General features: G+C 42.8%; 1 protein-coding gene and 1 pseudogene across 1 annotated transcript in view; one reads left to right on the forward strand and one right to left on the reverse strand.

Annotated features, from left to right (window-relative positions):
- The first annotated feature begins 726 nt into the window (after nt 1-726).
- The window catches only part of SLC16A10 (solute carrier family 16 member 10), a 142,938-nt gene continuing 129,158 nt past the window's right edge, over nt 727-14,506 (forward strand). The window contains exon 1 of the mRNA XM_024248584.3: nt 727-1,306. Within this exon, the coding sequence (XP_024104352.1) occupies nt 964-1,306 (343 nt within the window). The 5' untranslated portion in view covers nt 727-963. The remainder of the gene's footprint in view (nt 1,307-14,506) is intronic.
- Nucleotides 4,392-4,504, reverse strand: LOC112133963 (U6 spliceosomal RNA; annotated as a pseudogene).

Here is a 14,506-nt window from a genome sequence, read left to right on the forward strand (position 1 = left end):
CTTTTACATAGGATGGCACTCCATGCTTCAGGGAGACAGAGGAGCTGAATACAGGTTTTAGTTTTTGTTTAAAGTGAAAACGACTGTGATGTAGTTGAAAAGTAAAGCTTTCTAGCTGTCTGTTAAAAATGTTTGTTGGTTGAAGACTTCGGAATTGCAGTCCAGTGAGGACTGAAAATAAGCATCTTCGGTGTGCCAAATATTCATAAGGAAATTGTATACGAATGCAAGAGAATGGAACTGAAGTAATAAAATAAGGGCTTTGATCCTTCAGATGACTTCTTTAAGAAGCCAGGTGGCATAACTAATCTTACGTATTATAATTAGTACTGAGAGGTGAATGCCAAAACATAAAACAAACACAATCGAGACAATGTTAGTGTGACTGTGACGCTGTGTCGGTGAGTTGAGGCTAAAGATCCAGTGTGGCTCTCCTGAAGGCCCACCGCGCCCGCACCTAGGAGACGCGCCCCTTCTGCTCATGCTTTGAGGCAGAGTGACCCACACATATCTGTGCCCCTCTCTGAGCAGGAGGAGGCCCCGTCGCAGACGCGCGCGCAGACGGCGTCTGCAGCGGGCACCTGGGGCCGCGCGCCGCGGGGCGCCCCGCCTCCGCTCTCCGAGGCCCAATCATCTGGAGGCTATGGGGGCACGTCCCGCTCCCGGCCACGCCCCCAGCCGGCGGGGCTGGGGGTGCTTTTAAGAACCGGCAGCTGGCCGTGGGCTCAGTCGGGGGTGCGGGGCTGTGACCTAGAGGCTTCGTTGTCGATCCCCGAGGCGTTCGCGCGCGCCAGCTGTCCTCGCGGCCGCCTGCGCGCTGCCCCCCCCGCCCGCCCGCCAGGGGCTCCGCCGCCCTCGCCTCGGCCTCGTTAGCCCGCCAGGAGCCCCGCAGCTCCTCCGGGAGCCCGCTGGTAACTCGCGTCCCTCGCGCTTCTCCGGCGCCTGAGGGGGCCGCCTCGGGCCATGGTGCTCTCCCAGGAGGAGCCGGACTCCGCGCGGGGCACGAGCGAGGCGCAGCCGCTCGGCCCCGCGCCCACGGGGACCGCTCCGCCGCCCGGCCCGGGACCCTCGGACAGCCCCGAGGCGGCTGTCGAGAAGGTGGAGGTGGAGCTGGCGGGGCCGGCGACCGCGGAGCCCCATGAGCCCCCCGAACCCCCCGAGGGCGGCTGGGGCTGGCTGGTGATGCTGGCGGCCATGTGGTGCAACGGGTCGGTGTTCGGCATCCAGAACGCTTGCGGGGTGCTCTTCGTGTCCATGCTGGAAACCTTCGGCTCCAAAGACGATGACAAGATGGTCTTTAAGACAGGTGAGGCGCGGCGCCCGCAGAGGCCAGCCTGGGGGACCCGCGTGGGGCCCCCGAGCGCATCCCGCGTGTGGGCTGTGTCTGCCTCCGAGTGTGCATGTCGGTGGGTCCCCGTGCCAGAGGGTGCGAGCAGGGGGGGTCTGTCGAGTTGCAGACAGAGCCTGCCGCTTCTGGGGCCTCGGGGTGCCCGTCTTTATATGGAATCCAGATGCAGAGCTGTGTGTTTGCAAGCAGGTCGCAGAACTTACTTGCCGAGATCGTCCTCCTTTCCCTCGGCAGAGCAGACACTAACAGTCCACAGGAGCCCTTCCTTTTAATGTTTGAAAACAAACAGAACCCCAGAACCTTCAACCCCAGACATCGCCCTGTCATTTTTGTGGTCTCTTTCGTGACTATGCCAGTTATGTAGTTCTTCACCTGCCTCCCATGGCCGCAGAGGGGTGTGCGTGTGTTGGCGGGGCGGGGGGTGGAGTTTGGAGGAATGAAAGAGATTTGTACGAAGGTCGCTGGAGTTCCAAAGGGGGCCCTGCAAGAGTCACGGTTCCGTGCGTTCCCGTCCCCCCGCCTTTTTTTGCCCTCTGGGCTAAATGTAGAAAACAAGGGAGGCAGCCGGATTAGGGACTGGGATGAGGAAGGTGAAGGGTTGCTTCTTCCCTCTTCCTGTTGTGTTTTTTGACTTTTTTTTTTAACCATATAGTAAATTAGATACAAAAGGTGCAGATTCAGCGTTTTCTCCCTGTAGAGCATTATTATGACTTTTTGGCTGGTTAGGCAAAAAACAAATCTAAGACCTTCTGCATGACACTTTAACATAAATTCTTTCACTGTATCCTGCACGGTAAGCGCGGTCAACCCCATTTGGGTGAGAAAACTGTAGCTCAGTGAAAGTGTCTTGGTGGGTAGTAAAATGGCAATAAAACACATATCAACTGACTTCAAGGGCTAAGTGATTTCCATTACTAAATCAACCTCCCTCCCCGTCATTTGGGGTAACTTTATATGATTAATAGTCTTTTTTTTAAACCTTGATTTTCTATTATTTTTAGAGTGAATATTCCTTAGGTCTTTAGTATGCATATGAGGAATAGGCAAGACTGTAATAAATTCTGAGACAAAGGTAATGCTGGGTTATGCTGAGAGTTTTAAAACCTTATATAAATACTATTATACTATTTGTATCATTCTGCAACTTACTTTTCTTCCATTGCGCGTCATGTTTGTGACTTATCCACATAATACCTCAGTGTGAACTGATAACTCAAATTCTTTCCATTTTAACTTACATGGTTTGCATTGTTTGACTATATTATACTCTATGCATTCTTCCTTTGATGGGCATTTAGATTGCTTCCAAACTCATTCTAAACAATGCTGCAATGAATATTCTTGTACACTCTCTTTATGCATGTGAATACCGTACCATATTTAACCTGGAATTTTTGTTCTTTAAATAGCTATTGAAACTGCTGTGGTATGCAGGTCAATGGGCTAGGTACAAAAAGTGTTAAAAATGTAGTAACATGTCCTTACCATTTAAGGAAAATAATCCTTGTAAAGTTTAGCAGGGGAGATATGCATATATAATAGCAAACAAAAATAGTTTGGTGTCTTTTCTGTATGAGTATTGGGTGTCTGAGAGAAAAAAGCCCCAAAAGAAGGCAGAATTGACAGAGTTAACATTTAAAGACTAGTTCCAACATTTACCATATTCCTGCCTGGGATTACAGATTTTTTCATGCAGTCAAGACAACAGCAGTCTTTTGTTTATCATCGTTTTTGCAAATTCGGTTAAGTAGATCCTTTGGTGTCTTTGGGTGTTTTTTTTTTTTTGAGAGAGAGAAAGAGTGAGCAATTGCCAGAGAGACCATAGCTTTGCCAGGGATGAGAATTTTGCAGTGTCAAAGTCTCTACCTACTACTTGTCCCCAAAGTTCCAATTGGCTACAATATCCCAATACTGGGTAGCTGAAAGTGAGGGAAGGAACCTGGTTTTTCTTTTGCACTCTGTGGAACTTTTTGTTTTCCATTTTGATGAATATCTTTTTTCTTTTTACTTAGTTCAGTCTTTGACAACTTTTTCAGTCATGTTTGTGTATGTGTGGGTATATATCATATAAACAGTTGTACAGGTATGCTAGTTAAATGTGTGAAGATCTTTGTGTTTCTCTGCCTGACTGCTGTATATCTATATATGGTTGTGCCATTGCACAAGGGTGTCCAACTCAGGGGTAAGTGGGGACTGAAAACCAGCCTGGGCTCTGGGTGCTCTTTGTCTGATTCCTACAGAAGGGCCCTGTGCACTTGTAATGGCCCTGTATAACACAGCATCTAGATTGAACAATGGCCATTGCTTGGGTGCTAGGTAATACATATATGACTGATAGATGTTAAGGGCTGAGAAAAAAACAGATTTAAACTTAGTGCTGAAAAAATGGTTACAAGATAGTCTTTAAGCCAGTTATTGTTGAGATCTCTCTTCCCCTGTCCCATACCCCTTTCTCTTTCCTTCAGTGCACACACACACACAAAGGTGTTTCATAAAGTCCCTCATCTACTACAGGCACTGTTATTTGAGAATATCTGCTTTGAAGTTTGATTGGTCACACTTTTTCACTTTGATATTCGAATGCTGAGTCATCTGTGATCAAGCATATGCAAGCTTCAAATACATGCCAAAAAAAATCTGGAATTTGTTTAAGCCTTTTATTTTTCAAAGTTTTGGTCTATTTTCTATTACCGTACTCATGATGGATAATCCTGGTGTTAGAGTACAGCTAGTTCTGTCTCCTTGTTTCCATTACTTTATAGCAAGTGACTAGCCTAAGGATATACAGGGAGGTGGTAGTGGAATGGAATCTAGGTCTCCAAATGATGGTGCACATTTCTTGAGTACTTTTCTATGGCTAAGCACTTTAGATGCATTCCTATTTGAACCTTACCACAATTTTCTGATAGACTTTGTTAATATCTTTCTTTTCAGATATGGGAACTCAGGCTTACAGACTTTAAGAAAGAAGTGGAGCCAGAATTCAACCCCAGGCTTATCTGACTCTAAGAGCTGGGATTTTTATTTTAATTATTTATTTATTTAAAATATGGAATGCTTCATGAATTTGCATGTCATCCTTGTGCAGGGGTCACGCTAATCTTCTCTGTGTCGTTCCAATTTTAGTAGATTGTTGTTCAAAGTGCTGCTGAAGCAAGCACCAGGAGCTGGGTTTTAATCATTCATCATATTGCATTGACTAGATAACATTCTGCAAATACGATGTTCTTTATGTTGTTGATTAATTTAAGTGTTAGTGATTGGTTGAGTGCTCTACCATGCATTCTGGGATTAGAAAGAAGGGTCCCTGTTTCTTGGTCCTACTTTGTGGTGAATAAACAATTGCAAATTATTAATGTCTCGAACTATATTTCTGAAGTGTAGAGAGACTTCCATAGAAGAACAAGATACTTCCATATGCCGTTCAAGCAAAAGTCTGGGGTTTCCTTTGAAGAACTTTTAGATTGATCCACAGCAGGACAATGTTTCTAAGCAGAACTGAGGAGGAGCCTTTCTTAGGCTGACTTCTCTTCAGGGCTCTGTTAACTCTTCCCACACAATGGATAATCTACCCAAAATTTCTCAGGAGAGGGCCTGAAGAAGTTCATTCACACTAAGGTGTAAGTGAGTTTACACATCTTACTGTTAATTCTCTTTCTACAAATGTTTACCAAGTTATCTAACACGCTCTGTTTTGGGCTGTGTCGTGGGGACTGGAGATAATGACTGACAGAGAAAATGTCAGCTGTTTCAAAGTAGCTTAGGATCTGTTGTGGGATACAAATTAATAACAAACCAGAAGTAATAGAATATTTCCCTGAAGGATTTTCAATATAACAGGACTTAGTTTTACTATAAAAGGCTGAAATTCTAAGGTCATTTCAACAGGTGGTGGGGTTAGGGGTGGGGAAGGCATTTGACACCTCTTTCTCTATGGTTATAAATCTCACTTGGTGAAATTAAGACTTTGGAAAGGTGAAGTAAGCTGACTCCAAGTTGGGCAGTAGAACCAATGAAAAATGCTGACGGCATCACAGTCCCATTATGGTGCCCAGCTGCCAATGACATGGCACTCAGAGGAGTGTCTCACACATCCTGCTGTGTCTGAGGGAGAAAGCTGAGCTTGAGTTGTCTCTTTTTTTGTTTTTTGTTTTTTGTTTTTTTTGAGACAGAGTCTCGCTCTGTTGCCCAAGCTGGAGTGCAGTGGCACCATCTTGGCTCACCGCAACCACTGCCTCCCAGATTCAAGCAATTCTGCCTCAGCCTTCTGAGTAACTGGACTACCTGCGCATGCCACCACACCTGGCTAATTTTTGTATTTTTAGTAGAGACGGGGTTTCACCATATTGGCCAGGCTGGTCTCAAACTCCTGACCTCGTGATCCGCCTGCCTCGGCCTCCCGAAGTGCTGGGATTACAGGGGTGAGCCACCGTGCCCGGCCGAGTTGTCTCTTTTTAGTTGAATTTTTACCTGTTCACATGTGCATTCTTCTTGCCTAGGTAGAGAGGAATCAGACACTCTGGGGAAGAATACAAAGAAATACCATTAAGTGGAACATTGTTTTTCCTTAGAAAGTACAATTTTAGGCTAGGCGCAGTGGCTCATGCCTGTAATCCCAGCACTTTGGGAGGCCGAGGCAGGTGGATCACCTGAGGTCAGGAGTTCGAGACCAGCCTGGCCAACATGGTGAAACCCCGTTTCTACTAAAAATACAAAAAATTAGCTGGACATGGTGGCAGATGCCTGTAATCCCAGCTATTTGGGAGGCTGAGGCAGAATTGCTTGAACCTGGGAGGCAGAGGTTGTAGTGAGCCGAGATGGCGCCACTGTACTCCAGCATGGGCAACAAGAGCGAAACTCTGTCTCAAAAAAAAAAAAAAGAAAAGAAAAAAAGAAAGAACAACTTTGTTTTAACTCTGCTAGATACTGGAAAACCCATGGAACTAATGAAGAGCCTAGGGCTTTTTGTTTATTTATTTTGTTTTGAGATTGTGCCATTTCACTCCAGCCTGGGCAACAAGAGAGAAACTTTGTCTCACAAAAAAAAAAAGTGTAAATCAAAACATTAAAAATTCAGTAGTTTGGAAGTAGATTATCAAAAAGGTCCTGAAAGGGAGGTTCTTTGGCTATAATCTTTAACGCAACTCTACACTCCCTGTATGGAGACAGATTTCTTTTTAGATGGTTACAATCACAAAGTAGGATTTTCAGTAGCATTTAGGGATGAATGAATCTTGCAGCACCTCTCCATGTATCTTGCTAGCCCCTCTGAAACTTCAGGTCAGTTAGTGCTTCCTCAGAAATTGTTCCCCCACACCAAGTTTTCACATTTACAGTTATACTGATATTCACATCGTACAGTTGTATGTGACACCTAGATTATAGGAAATTTTGGCTATAGTTCAGAAGTTAACTGCTATGTTTTGCCTTTACGCTAAAGAGATTTTGTTTTGTTTAGTAGGAAAAGCGGCCTGCATAACTAGCCATTTCTGTATCTTAGAAAAGTTTTCAGTAACAGTCCTTTGTTGAGCTAGTTACAGTGAACAAATAATCTGGTTCATGGTCCTATACATCTTTCACTATAAGAAAAATACCTGATTGTTATTTACACTGGAAGAGAGGTAGAAAAGCTAAGAGAACTCACTTAACGGCAATAAACCAATCTAAACTACCTGCTAAAATAAGTGAGAAGATTATAAAAATGGTTCTAGGATTTTGGAATAATAGTGAGTATGGTGTGGGCGTTTCATACTTCATTTCCAGAATGTTTCTGGATTCAGTGCGAGACTGAATAGCGTATATAGTGAATTCTAATTAAATACAACAATGTGAGATTCCTGTGGTGTTTTTTCATGGAATTAAAAATTAATAATTTCAATAAAATTAACTGCTGAAAGAACCCAATTAGCCAAAATGAAAAGCATAACAAATTTTTTCAGGAGAGATTTTGAGGTGTCTTTTAGAATAAATTGTACTCTGCTTTTGATGTGATTTGCTACATCTTTTTGTTGCAGTTCCTTGAGGCTCAGTCCCTGGCCATGTACTTGCTTCACTCTTCCTGCCTTCTTCCATCCACTGTCTTGGGGCTGTTATTTCCAAATCTCATCTCTGTGTTCAAGACCCTTATTTACTATTTCTGGACAGTTCCATTTGGGTACACAGGTATATCATACTAAACTAACGTGAACTCATTTTTCAGCCACACCATACAACCTTCCCTTACTACCAAAAATGACAGCCCATTTGTCGGCATTCTTCTGAATCCATATTCCTCCTTCTTAATTCTCAGTGCATGATACCTCTGGTTGTTTAAGTCAGAAACCTGGAATGTGTCTTAACTTCTTATTTCTCTTCCTTCCTTACCTGTTTTGTTAAATCAGAGTTCTTTTGTGTTTACCTTCTTAATGCCTCATAAATCAGTCCCACTTTTCTTTCACTACTGTGTCTCTTAATTCATGCCTTCATTTACTTTTTATTTTATTTTTTGAGATAGGGTCTCACTGTGTTCCCCAGGCTGGAGTGCAGTGGCATGATCATAGCTCACTGCAGCCTCAAACTTCTAGGCTCAAGCAATCCTCCTATCTCAGCTTCTTGAGCAGCTGCAACACCAGGCACGTGCCACCATGGCCGGCTAATTAAAAAAATTTTTTGTGTGGAGATGGCATTTTGCTATTTTGCTCAGCCTTGTCTTGAACTCCTGGCCTCAAGTGACCCTCCTGCCTCAGCTTCCCAAAGTGTTGGGACTACAGGCGGGACCTACTGTGCCTGGCCACCTTCGTTACTATTGGCCACAATTAGTCATAACCCCTTAACAGGATTGCTTGTCCTCAGTTGTACATCTGAGTGATTTTTCTAAAAGATTGGACCATATGATTTTTCTGTTTAAATGCCCAGTGACACTCATTACTTTTAGGAAAACGTCAAACTCCCTACTCCGAAGGCCTGCAAGCTCTGGCCCTTGCCTGGCCCTCTAGCCTTGCCCCTGCTTCTCTTCCTTATTGGTCTTTGTGTTCTAACCAACCTGTAGGTGTTACACTGGCCCAAATTTGTCTTGCTGCTTTTTGCCTCTGTACCTTTGTGTGTGCCATTCCTGTCTTCAGTGCGACGGTTGGTCCTTGTGAGATTCTGATGAAATGGTTGGCCATTTTATTCTTATGTCACAATCCTGGGACACAAACAGTGATTTTATGCAATTGTTATGTATTTGATGCACTTGGAATATTGGGGGTAGCTACATTTTGGAGTTTTGAGAATGAATTCAAATAAGTTACAAATTATGTTTAAAGTGGTAGACAGAGAACCTGATTTCAACCCATTCTAATAAAGCATTCCATGAAAGCCATTTTAAAGATCCGTATTTGTTAAAGTGGTAATTTTTATATTCTCTGATATAGTTTGGCTGTGTTCCCACCCAAATCTCATCTTGAATTGTAGCTCCCATAATCCACACTTGTCATGGGAAGGAGGTAATTACCTGGTGGGAGGTAATTGAATCATGGGGGCAGGTTTTCCTGTGCTGTTCTTGTGATAGTTAATAAGTCTCATGAGATCTGATGGTTTATAAAGGGCAGTTCCCCTGCACACTTTCTGTTGCCTGTTGCCATGTAAGACATGCCTTTGCTCCTCTTTCACCTTCCACCATGATTGTGAGGCCCCCCTAGCCATGTGGAACTGTGAGTCCATTAAACCTCTTTTTCTTTATAAATTACCCAGCCTCAGATATTTCTTCATAACAGTATGAAAATGGAGTAATACATTCCATTACCATAAAGAAAAGGCTTTCATGTACATTATTTTTTAGAGTAGCCTTGTGGTATGTCATTACCTCCATGGATAGGTAAGAAAGTTGCAACTTGCACAGTATTAGGATTGATATCAGTATTTACTTTTATTAAGTTGAGCTTAAGAGCAGCTTTTTGGCTGGAAAAAAGTTGTACTTATGTCAAAGTTGTCCTGGAAGTAGAATCCTACTCCTGTCCCCAGCCTGAAACTATTTACTACATATTTACTTGCATGTTCTTTAGAATATTCTCTCAATAGTGTCTCCTACTCAAGTCATCAGAAATGCTGTGATGTCATTTTTGGAAAAGAATTCCAGAGTTATCACCGCCTAGCTAGAAATCTGGTCTTATATTCAAATTAAACAAGCAAACCTTAACAAAAACAAGCTAAATCCTAAACATAACTTGAACAGTCAGCTCACCATAGTTCTGAGCACCTGCCTTGCCTGGTGCCACCCACGCAGGGACTGTAGATGTTTTTATTGGCAGAGATTCAGAACAGGAAACTCCAGCACACCTGGGAACTGCGCAGACCCACCACATAAGAGAGATAGCCTATCAGTGGCTGGAGGAATGGAGGAAAGCAGTGCTTTCAAACGTACATGCGTATGATCATACCTCTTTGTTAAAGTGCCTTCTGTAACAGCAAAATTCCTCACCTTGCATATAGGAACTAAAAAAAAGTCGATGAAGAAATGGCTTGCCTTATTTTCAAGTAAGAAGTCTTTTTTCATTTCACTAATTTTTAATCATGGGCATAAGTATGAAATACAGATTAGAAATACTGAATATGGACCAAAGCAATGTTTCCTTTGTGGACCAAAGCAGTGTATCTTTTTTCTTTCTTTCTTTTCTTTTTTTTTTTTTTTTTTAAGAGACAGGGTCTTACTCTGTTGCTCAGACTGGAGTGCAGTCAGTGATGTGATCATGGCTCACCATAACCTCAACCTCTTGGGCTCAAGGGATCCTCCTGCCCCAGCCTCCTGAACAGCTGGGATTACAGGCACATACCACCATACCTGGCTAATTTTTAAAAATTTTTTTGTAGCGGGGGGGGGTCTCTCTATATTGCCCAAGCTGGTTTCAGATGCCTGAGCTCAATTGGTCCTCCAACCTCAGGCTCCCAGAGTGTTGGGATTACAGGTTTGAGCCACTGTGCCTGGCCCCAAAACAGTGTTTGTAACTCCCTTTGTCCCCTCTTGATAAACATAAAAGTCTCATGTTACTTCAGAATTTTGTCACACACATCCAAGTGTAGTTTGCCTTTCCTTGTGAGTGGCAGAAGACAATGTCATACTTTGTATTTATCCATCAGCCAAAGTTTTGTCAAGCTTTACTTTTATTTTTAAGTTTTTATTTGTATTTTTTTTGGAGACGGAGTCTTGCTGTGTCACCCAGGCTGGAGTGCAGTGACGTGATCTCGGCTCACTGCAACCTCTGCCGCCTGGGTTCAAGCGATTTTCGTGCCCCAGCCTCCAGAGTAGCTGGGACTACAGACGTGCACCACCATGCCTGGCTAATTTTTTTGTATTTTTAGTAGAGGTAGGGTTTCGCCATGTTGGTCAGGCTGGTCTCGAACTCCTAACCTCAGGTGACCCACCCGCCTCAGCCTCCCAAAGTGCTGGGATTACAGGCATGAGCCACCATGCCCGGCCAAGCTTTACTTTTAGTTATGTTGTGGATATAATTAGAATTATTTTCTTGTTCTTTAAATACAGAATTATAATATTGAATGTGTGCTTTAAAAAAATTAGTAAATGTACCCCTCTAGAACTTCTGATCTGTGCCTCTTAGTGAGTGAGGGGAGCTGTGCCGCTTTTCTCCTCCAGTGCCTCCACTTAAGAATCACTCACTAAGGAGTTTTAAATTCAATTAAAGGTATGCTTTAGATGGTTAAGTCTAAATGAAAGGTCAATGATTAAATTAATGGATAAAAGTCCATTGCACCTACGGAAAGGTGCATTGGTCTGCAGTTCAGCTAGTACCTATTTTTTGCTAAAGAGTAAATTGCAGCTGGGCAGGGTGGCTCATACCTGTAATCCCAGCACTTTGAAAACCTGATGGAGGCCGGGTGCTGTGGCTCATGCCTGTAAATCTTAGCACTTTGGGAGGCCGAGGTGGGCGGATCACTTGAGGTCCGGAGTTAGAGACCAGCCTGACCAACATGGAGAAACCCTGTCTCTACTAAAAATACAAAATTAGCCGGGTGTGGTGGCGCATGCCTGTAATCTCAGCTACCGGGGAAGCTGAGGTAGGAGAATCACTTGAACCCGGGAGGTGGAGGTTGCAGTGAGCCAAGATCGTGCCATTGTACTCCAGCCTGGGCAACAAGAGTGAAACTCAGTCTCAAAAAAAAAGAAAACCCTAGGTGGAAGGATCGCTTGAGTCCAGGAGTTCAAGAACAGCCTGGGCAACATAGTGAGACCCCGTCTCTACTTTTAATTAAAATAAAATTAACATTAAAAAGTGTAGTAAAAATTTTAAAAAGAGTAAATTGTATCAGCAATGTTCTGCCTGTGTTCAGAAAGCCAAAATTTATATTTGTGTTGCATTTAGATTGAATCCAAGACCAATTTTGAGATGTGTTTTAATATTACAAAAATAGAAAACTACCTGTTCATTAAATGGTGATATTTATTGACTTTTCTGTGTAGATAAGTATTAATGCCAAGTCAAGTAGGTTAGTCTGGAGACTGTTTTTATTAATAAAAACCTTTTCATCTTACTTAATTATCCTTTTTATTAGTTTTGACTTTATGTTGCAACTTCAAATGGCAGCATCTCAAAGGGTTCACATTTGTCAGTGGTTGTTTAAACAACGACATTCCACAAAGTTAGTGTGAATGGGGCAGGAAGTTGTCATTGTTGTCCTGTGGTAATGTAGCACTCAAACTTTGACAGGAGGACCCCAGCCATGTAGTTATTGACTGTAAGTACACTTCCCTTAAGAGTAAGTTGTTTTTTAGGAATAAATGATAAATGTATGGAGTTTTAGTTGTAGGTGTTATGTTTTGTCTCCTTCTACTCAGAGAAAAATGTTACTGTGGAATAGGCTTAAACTGAAAAAAGGACTTGATTTTTAATAAGATCAGATCCTTTGGCCATATTTTGATGTTGGTTCAAAACAAATGTTTAATATCAGATGCACAATTGTTAAGAGCTCTGTGATGTAGTGATAACAACTGAGCCTCAGCCAGTGACTACACATTAAGTTCTTGTTCATTTTTTGCAGGGGCAGGGGAGCTGGTGAGGCATAAAGAAGGGTCAGAGGAGATAATAGACTTATATTTGTATTTTTATGCATAATTATATAGGAAACATTAAATCCAGAGTTGATAAATAATTTGTATGTATGTATTTATTTATTTTTGAGACTGGGTCCTGTTCTGCTGCCCAGGCTGAAGCGTAGGGGTATGAACACAGCTCACTGCAGCCTTGACCTGGGCTCAAGCGATTTTCTTGCCTCAGCCTCCTGAGTAGCTGGGATCACAGGCATGTGCCACTACACCTGGCTAATTTTTGAAGTTTTTTTGTAGAGATGGGGTCTCACCACGTTGCCCAGGCTGGTCTTGAACTCCTGGGCTCAAGCAGTCCTCCTGCCTTGGCCTCCCAGAGTGTTGGGATTATAGGTGTTAGCCACCATGCTCAACTGATAAATAATTTGTAATCTAAAAATCCTATTTTGTATGGAGAGGGGAGGGCAAATAGGCTATTTTTTCCACATTTTGTTGCTGGCCAGAATCTCAGAGGGTTTTTACCTGCATTAAAAATGATTAAGGCTGGGCAGAGTGGCTCATGCCTGTAATCCCATCACTTTGGGAGGCCGAGGCAGATGAATTGCTTGAGCCCAGAAGTTCTAGAGCAGCCTGGGCAACATGGTGAAACCCCATCTCTACGAAAAATACAAAAATTAGCTGGACATGTTGGCAGGCACCTGTAGTCCCAGCTACTCAAAAGGCTGAGGTGGGAGGATCACCTAGCCCTAGAGGTCAAGGATGCAATGAGCCAAGATTGTTCCACAGCCCGCCAGCCTGGGCAACAGAGCAAGACTCTGTCTCAAAAAAAAAAGAAAAGTTATTTTCTTTCAGCATAGACAAAGCAGGGGAAAGAAAAGATTATGTTTCAAATGTTCATTTAAACCACTACATTTAAAGTAATACTTTCTAATGATTTAAACTTTAGTCTATTTACGGGTCACCTGGAAGATTCTTTATAAAACATGAGAGTTTATTACTTCTTTCAATACACGGGTGTCTGTAAATGATGCTCAATAGATCTGAAGCCTGAACTTTCTGCAGAAATGTTGTGAAATTATCTATAGATGTCTACTTAAATTTAAATAAAAATAAATTATAATACATTTGGTTTTATTGGTTTTGAATCTGTAATTATTTGGGGATTCGGATTTGGTTTATCTACAGTTGTCTTTTTTTTTTGAGATGGAGTCTCGCTTTGTCACCAGGCTGGAGTGCAGTGGTGTGACCTCGGCTCCCTGCAATCTCCGTCTCCCGTGTTCAAGCGATTCTCCTGCTTCAGCTTCCTGAGTAGCTAGGATTACAGGCATGCACCTCCATGCCCAGCTAATTTTTGTATTTTTAGTAGAGATGAGGTTTCACCATGTTAGCCAGGATGGTCTCGATATCTTGACCTCGTGATCCGCCTCGGCCTACCAAAGTGCTGTGATTACAGATGTGAGCCACCGTGCCTGGCCTACAGTTGTCTTTTTTTACTCACCCCCACAGATGAAGCATTATAAGGAGGTTAGCTTTCCTTAAAGAATACACTCTCCTTAAGCGGTTTTATCAACAAAGCCAGGGAATGCCAAAGTTTAACACTTTTACCTAAATTTATAACTGATGCATGTATGCATATATACATACATACATACATACATGTATATGTTGTTATATATTTATAGATATCATCAGTATAGATAGTCTGTCAGTATAGTAATTGTTTGTCTGAAACTTGGGGTTCTCTCTCTCTCTCTCTCTCTCTCTCTCTCTCTCTCTCTATATATATATATATATATATTTTTTTTTTTTTTTTTTCTTCCTTTTTTGAGACAGGATCTCATTGTGTCACCCAGGCTGGAGTGCAGTGGTGGGATCATGGCTCACTGCAGCCTCAACCTCCTGGGCTCAAGTGATCCTCCCACCTCAACCTCCCAAGTAGTTAGGACTACAGGGGCATGCCACTACACGTAGCTAATTTTTGTATTTTTTTGTAGAGACAGGGTTTTGCCTTGTTGTCCAAGCTGGTCTTGAAATCCTTGGCTCAAGCAATCTGTCCACCTCGGCCTCCTAAAGTGCTGGCATTACAGGTCTGAGCCACTGCGCCCAGCCTAGGTTTTTTTGAATTGTAAAAAAGTAACCTG

Source organism: Pongo abelii, chromosome 5, assembly GCF_028885655.2.
Source record: "Pongo abelii isolate AG06213 chromosome 5, NHGRI_mPonAbe1-v2.0_pri, whole genome shotgun sequence".
NCBI classification, from domain to species: domain Eukaryota; kingdom Metazoa; phylum Chordata; class Mammalia; order Primates; family Hominidae; genus Pongo; species Pongo abelii.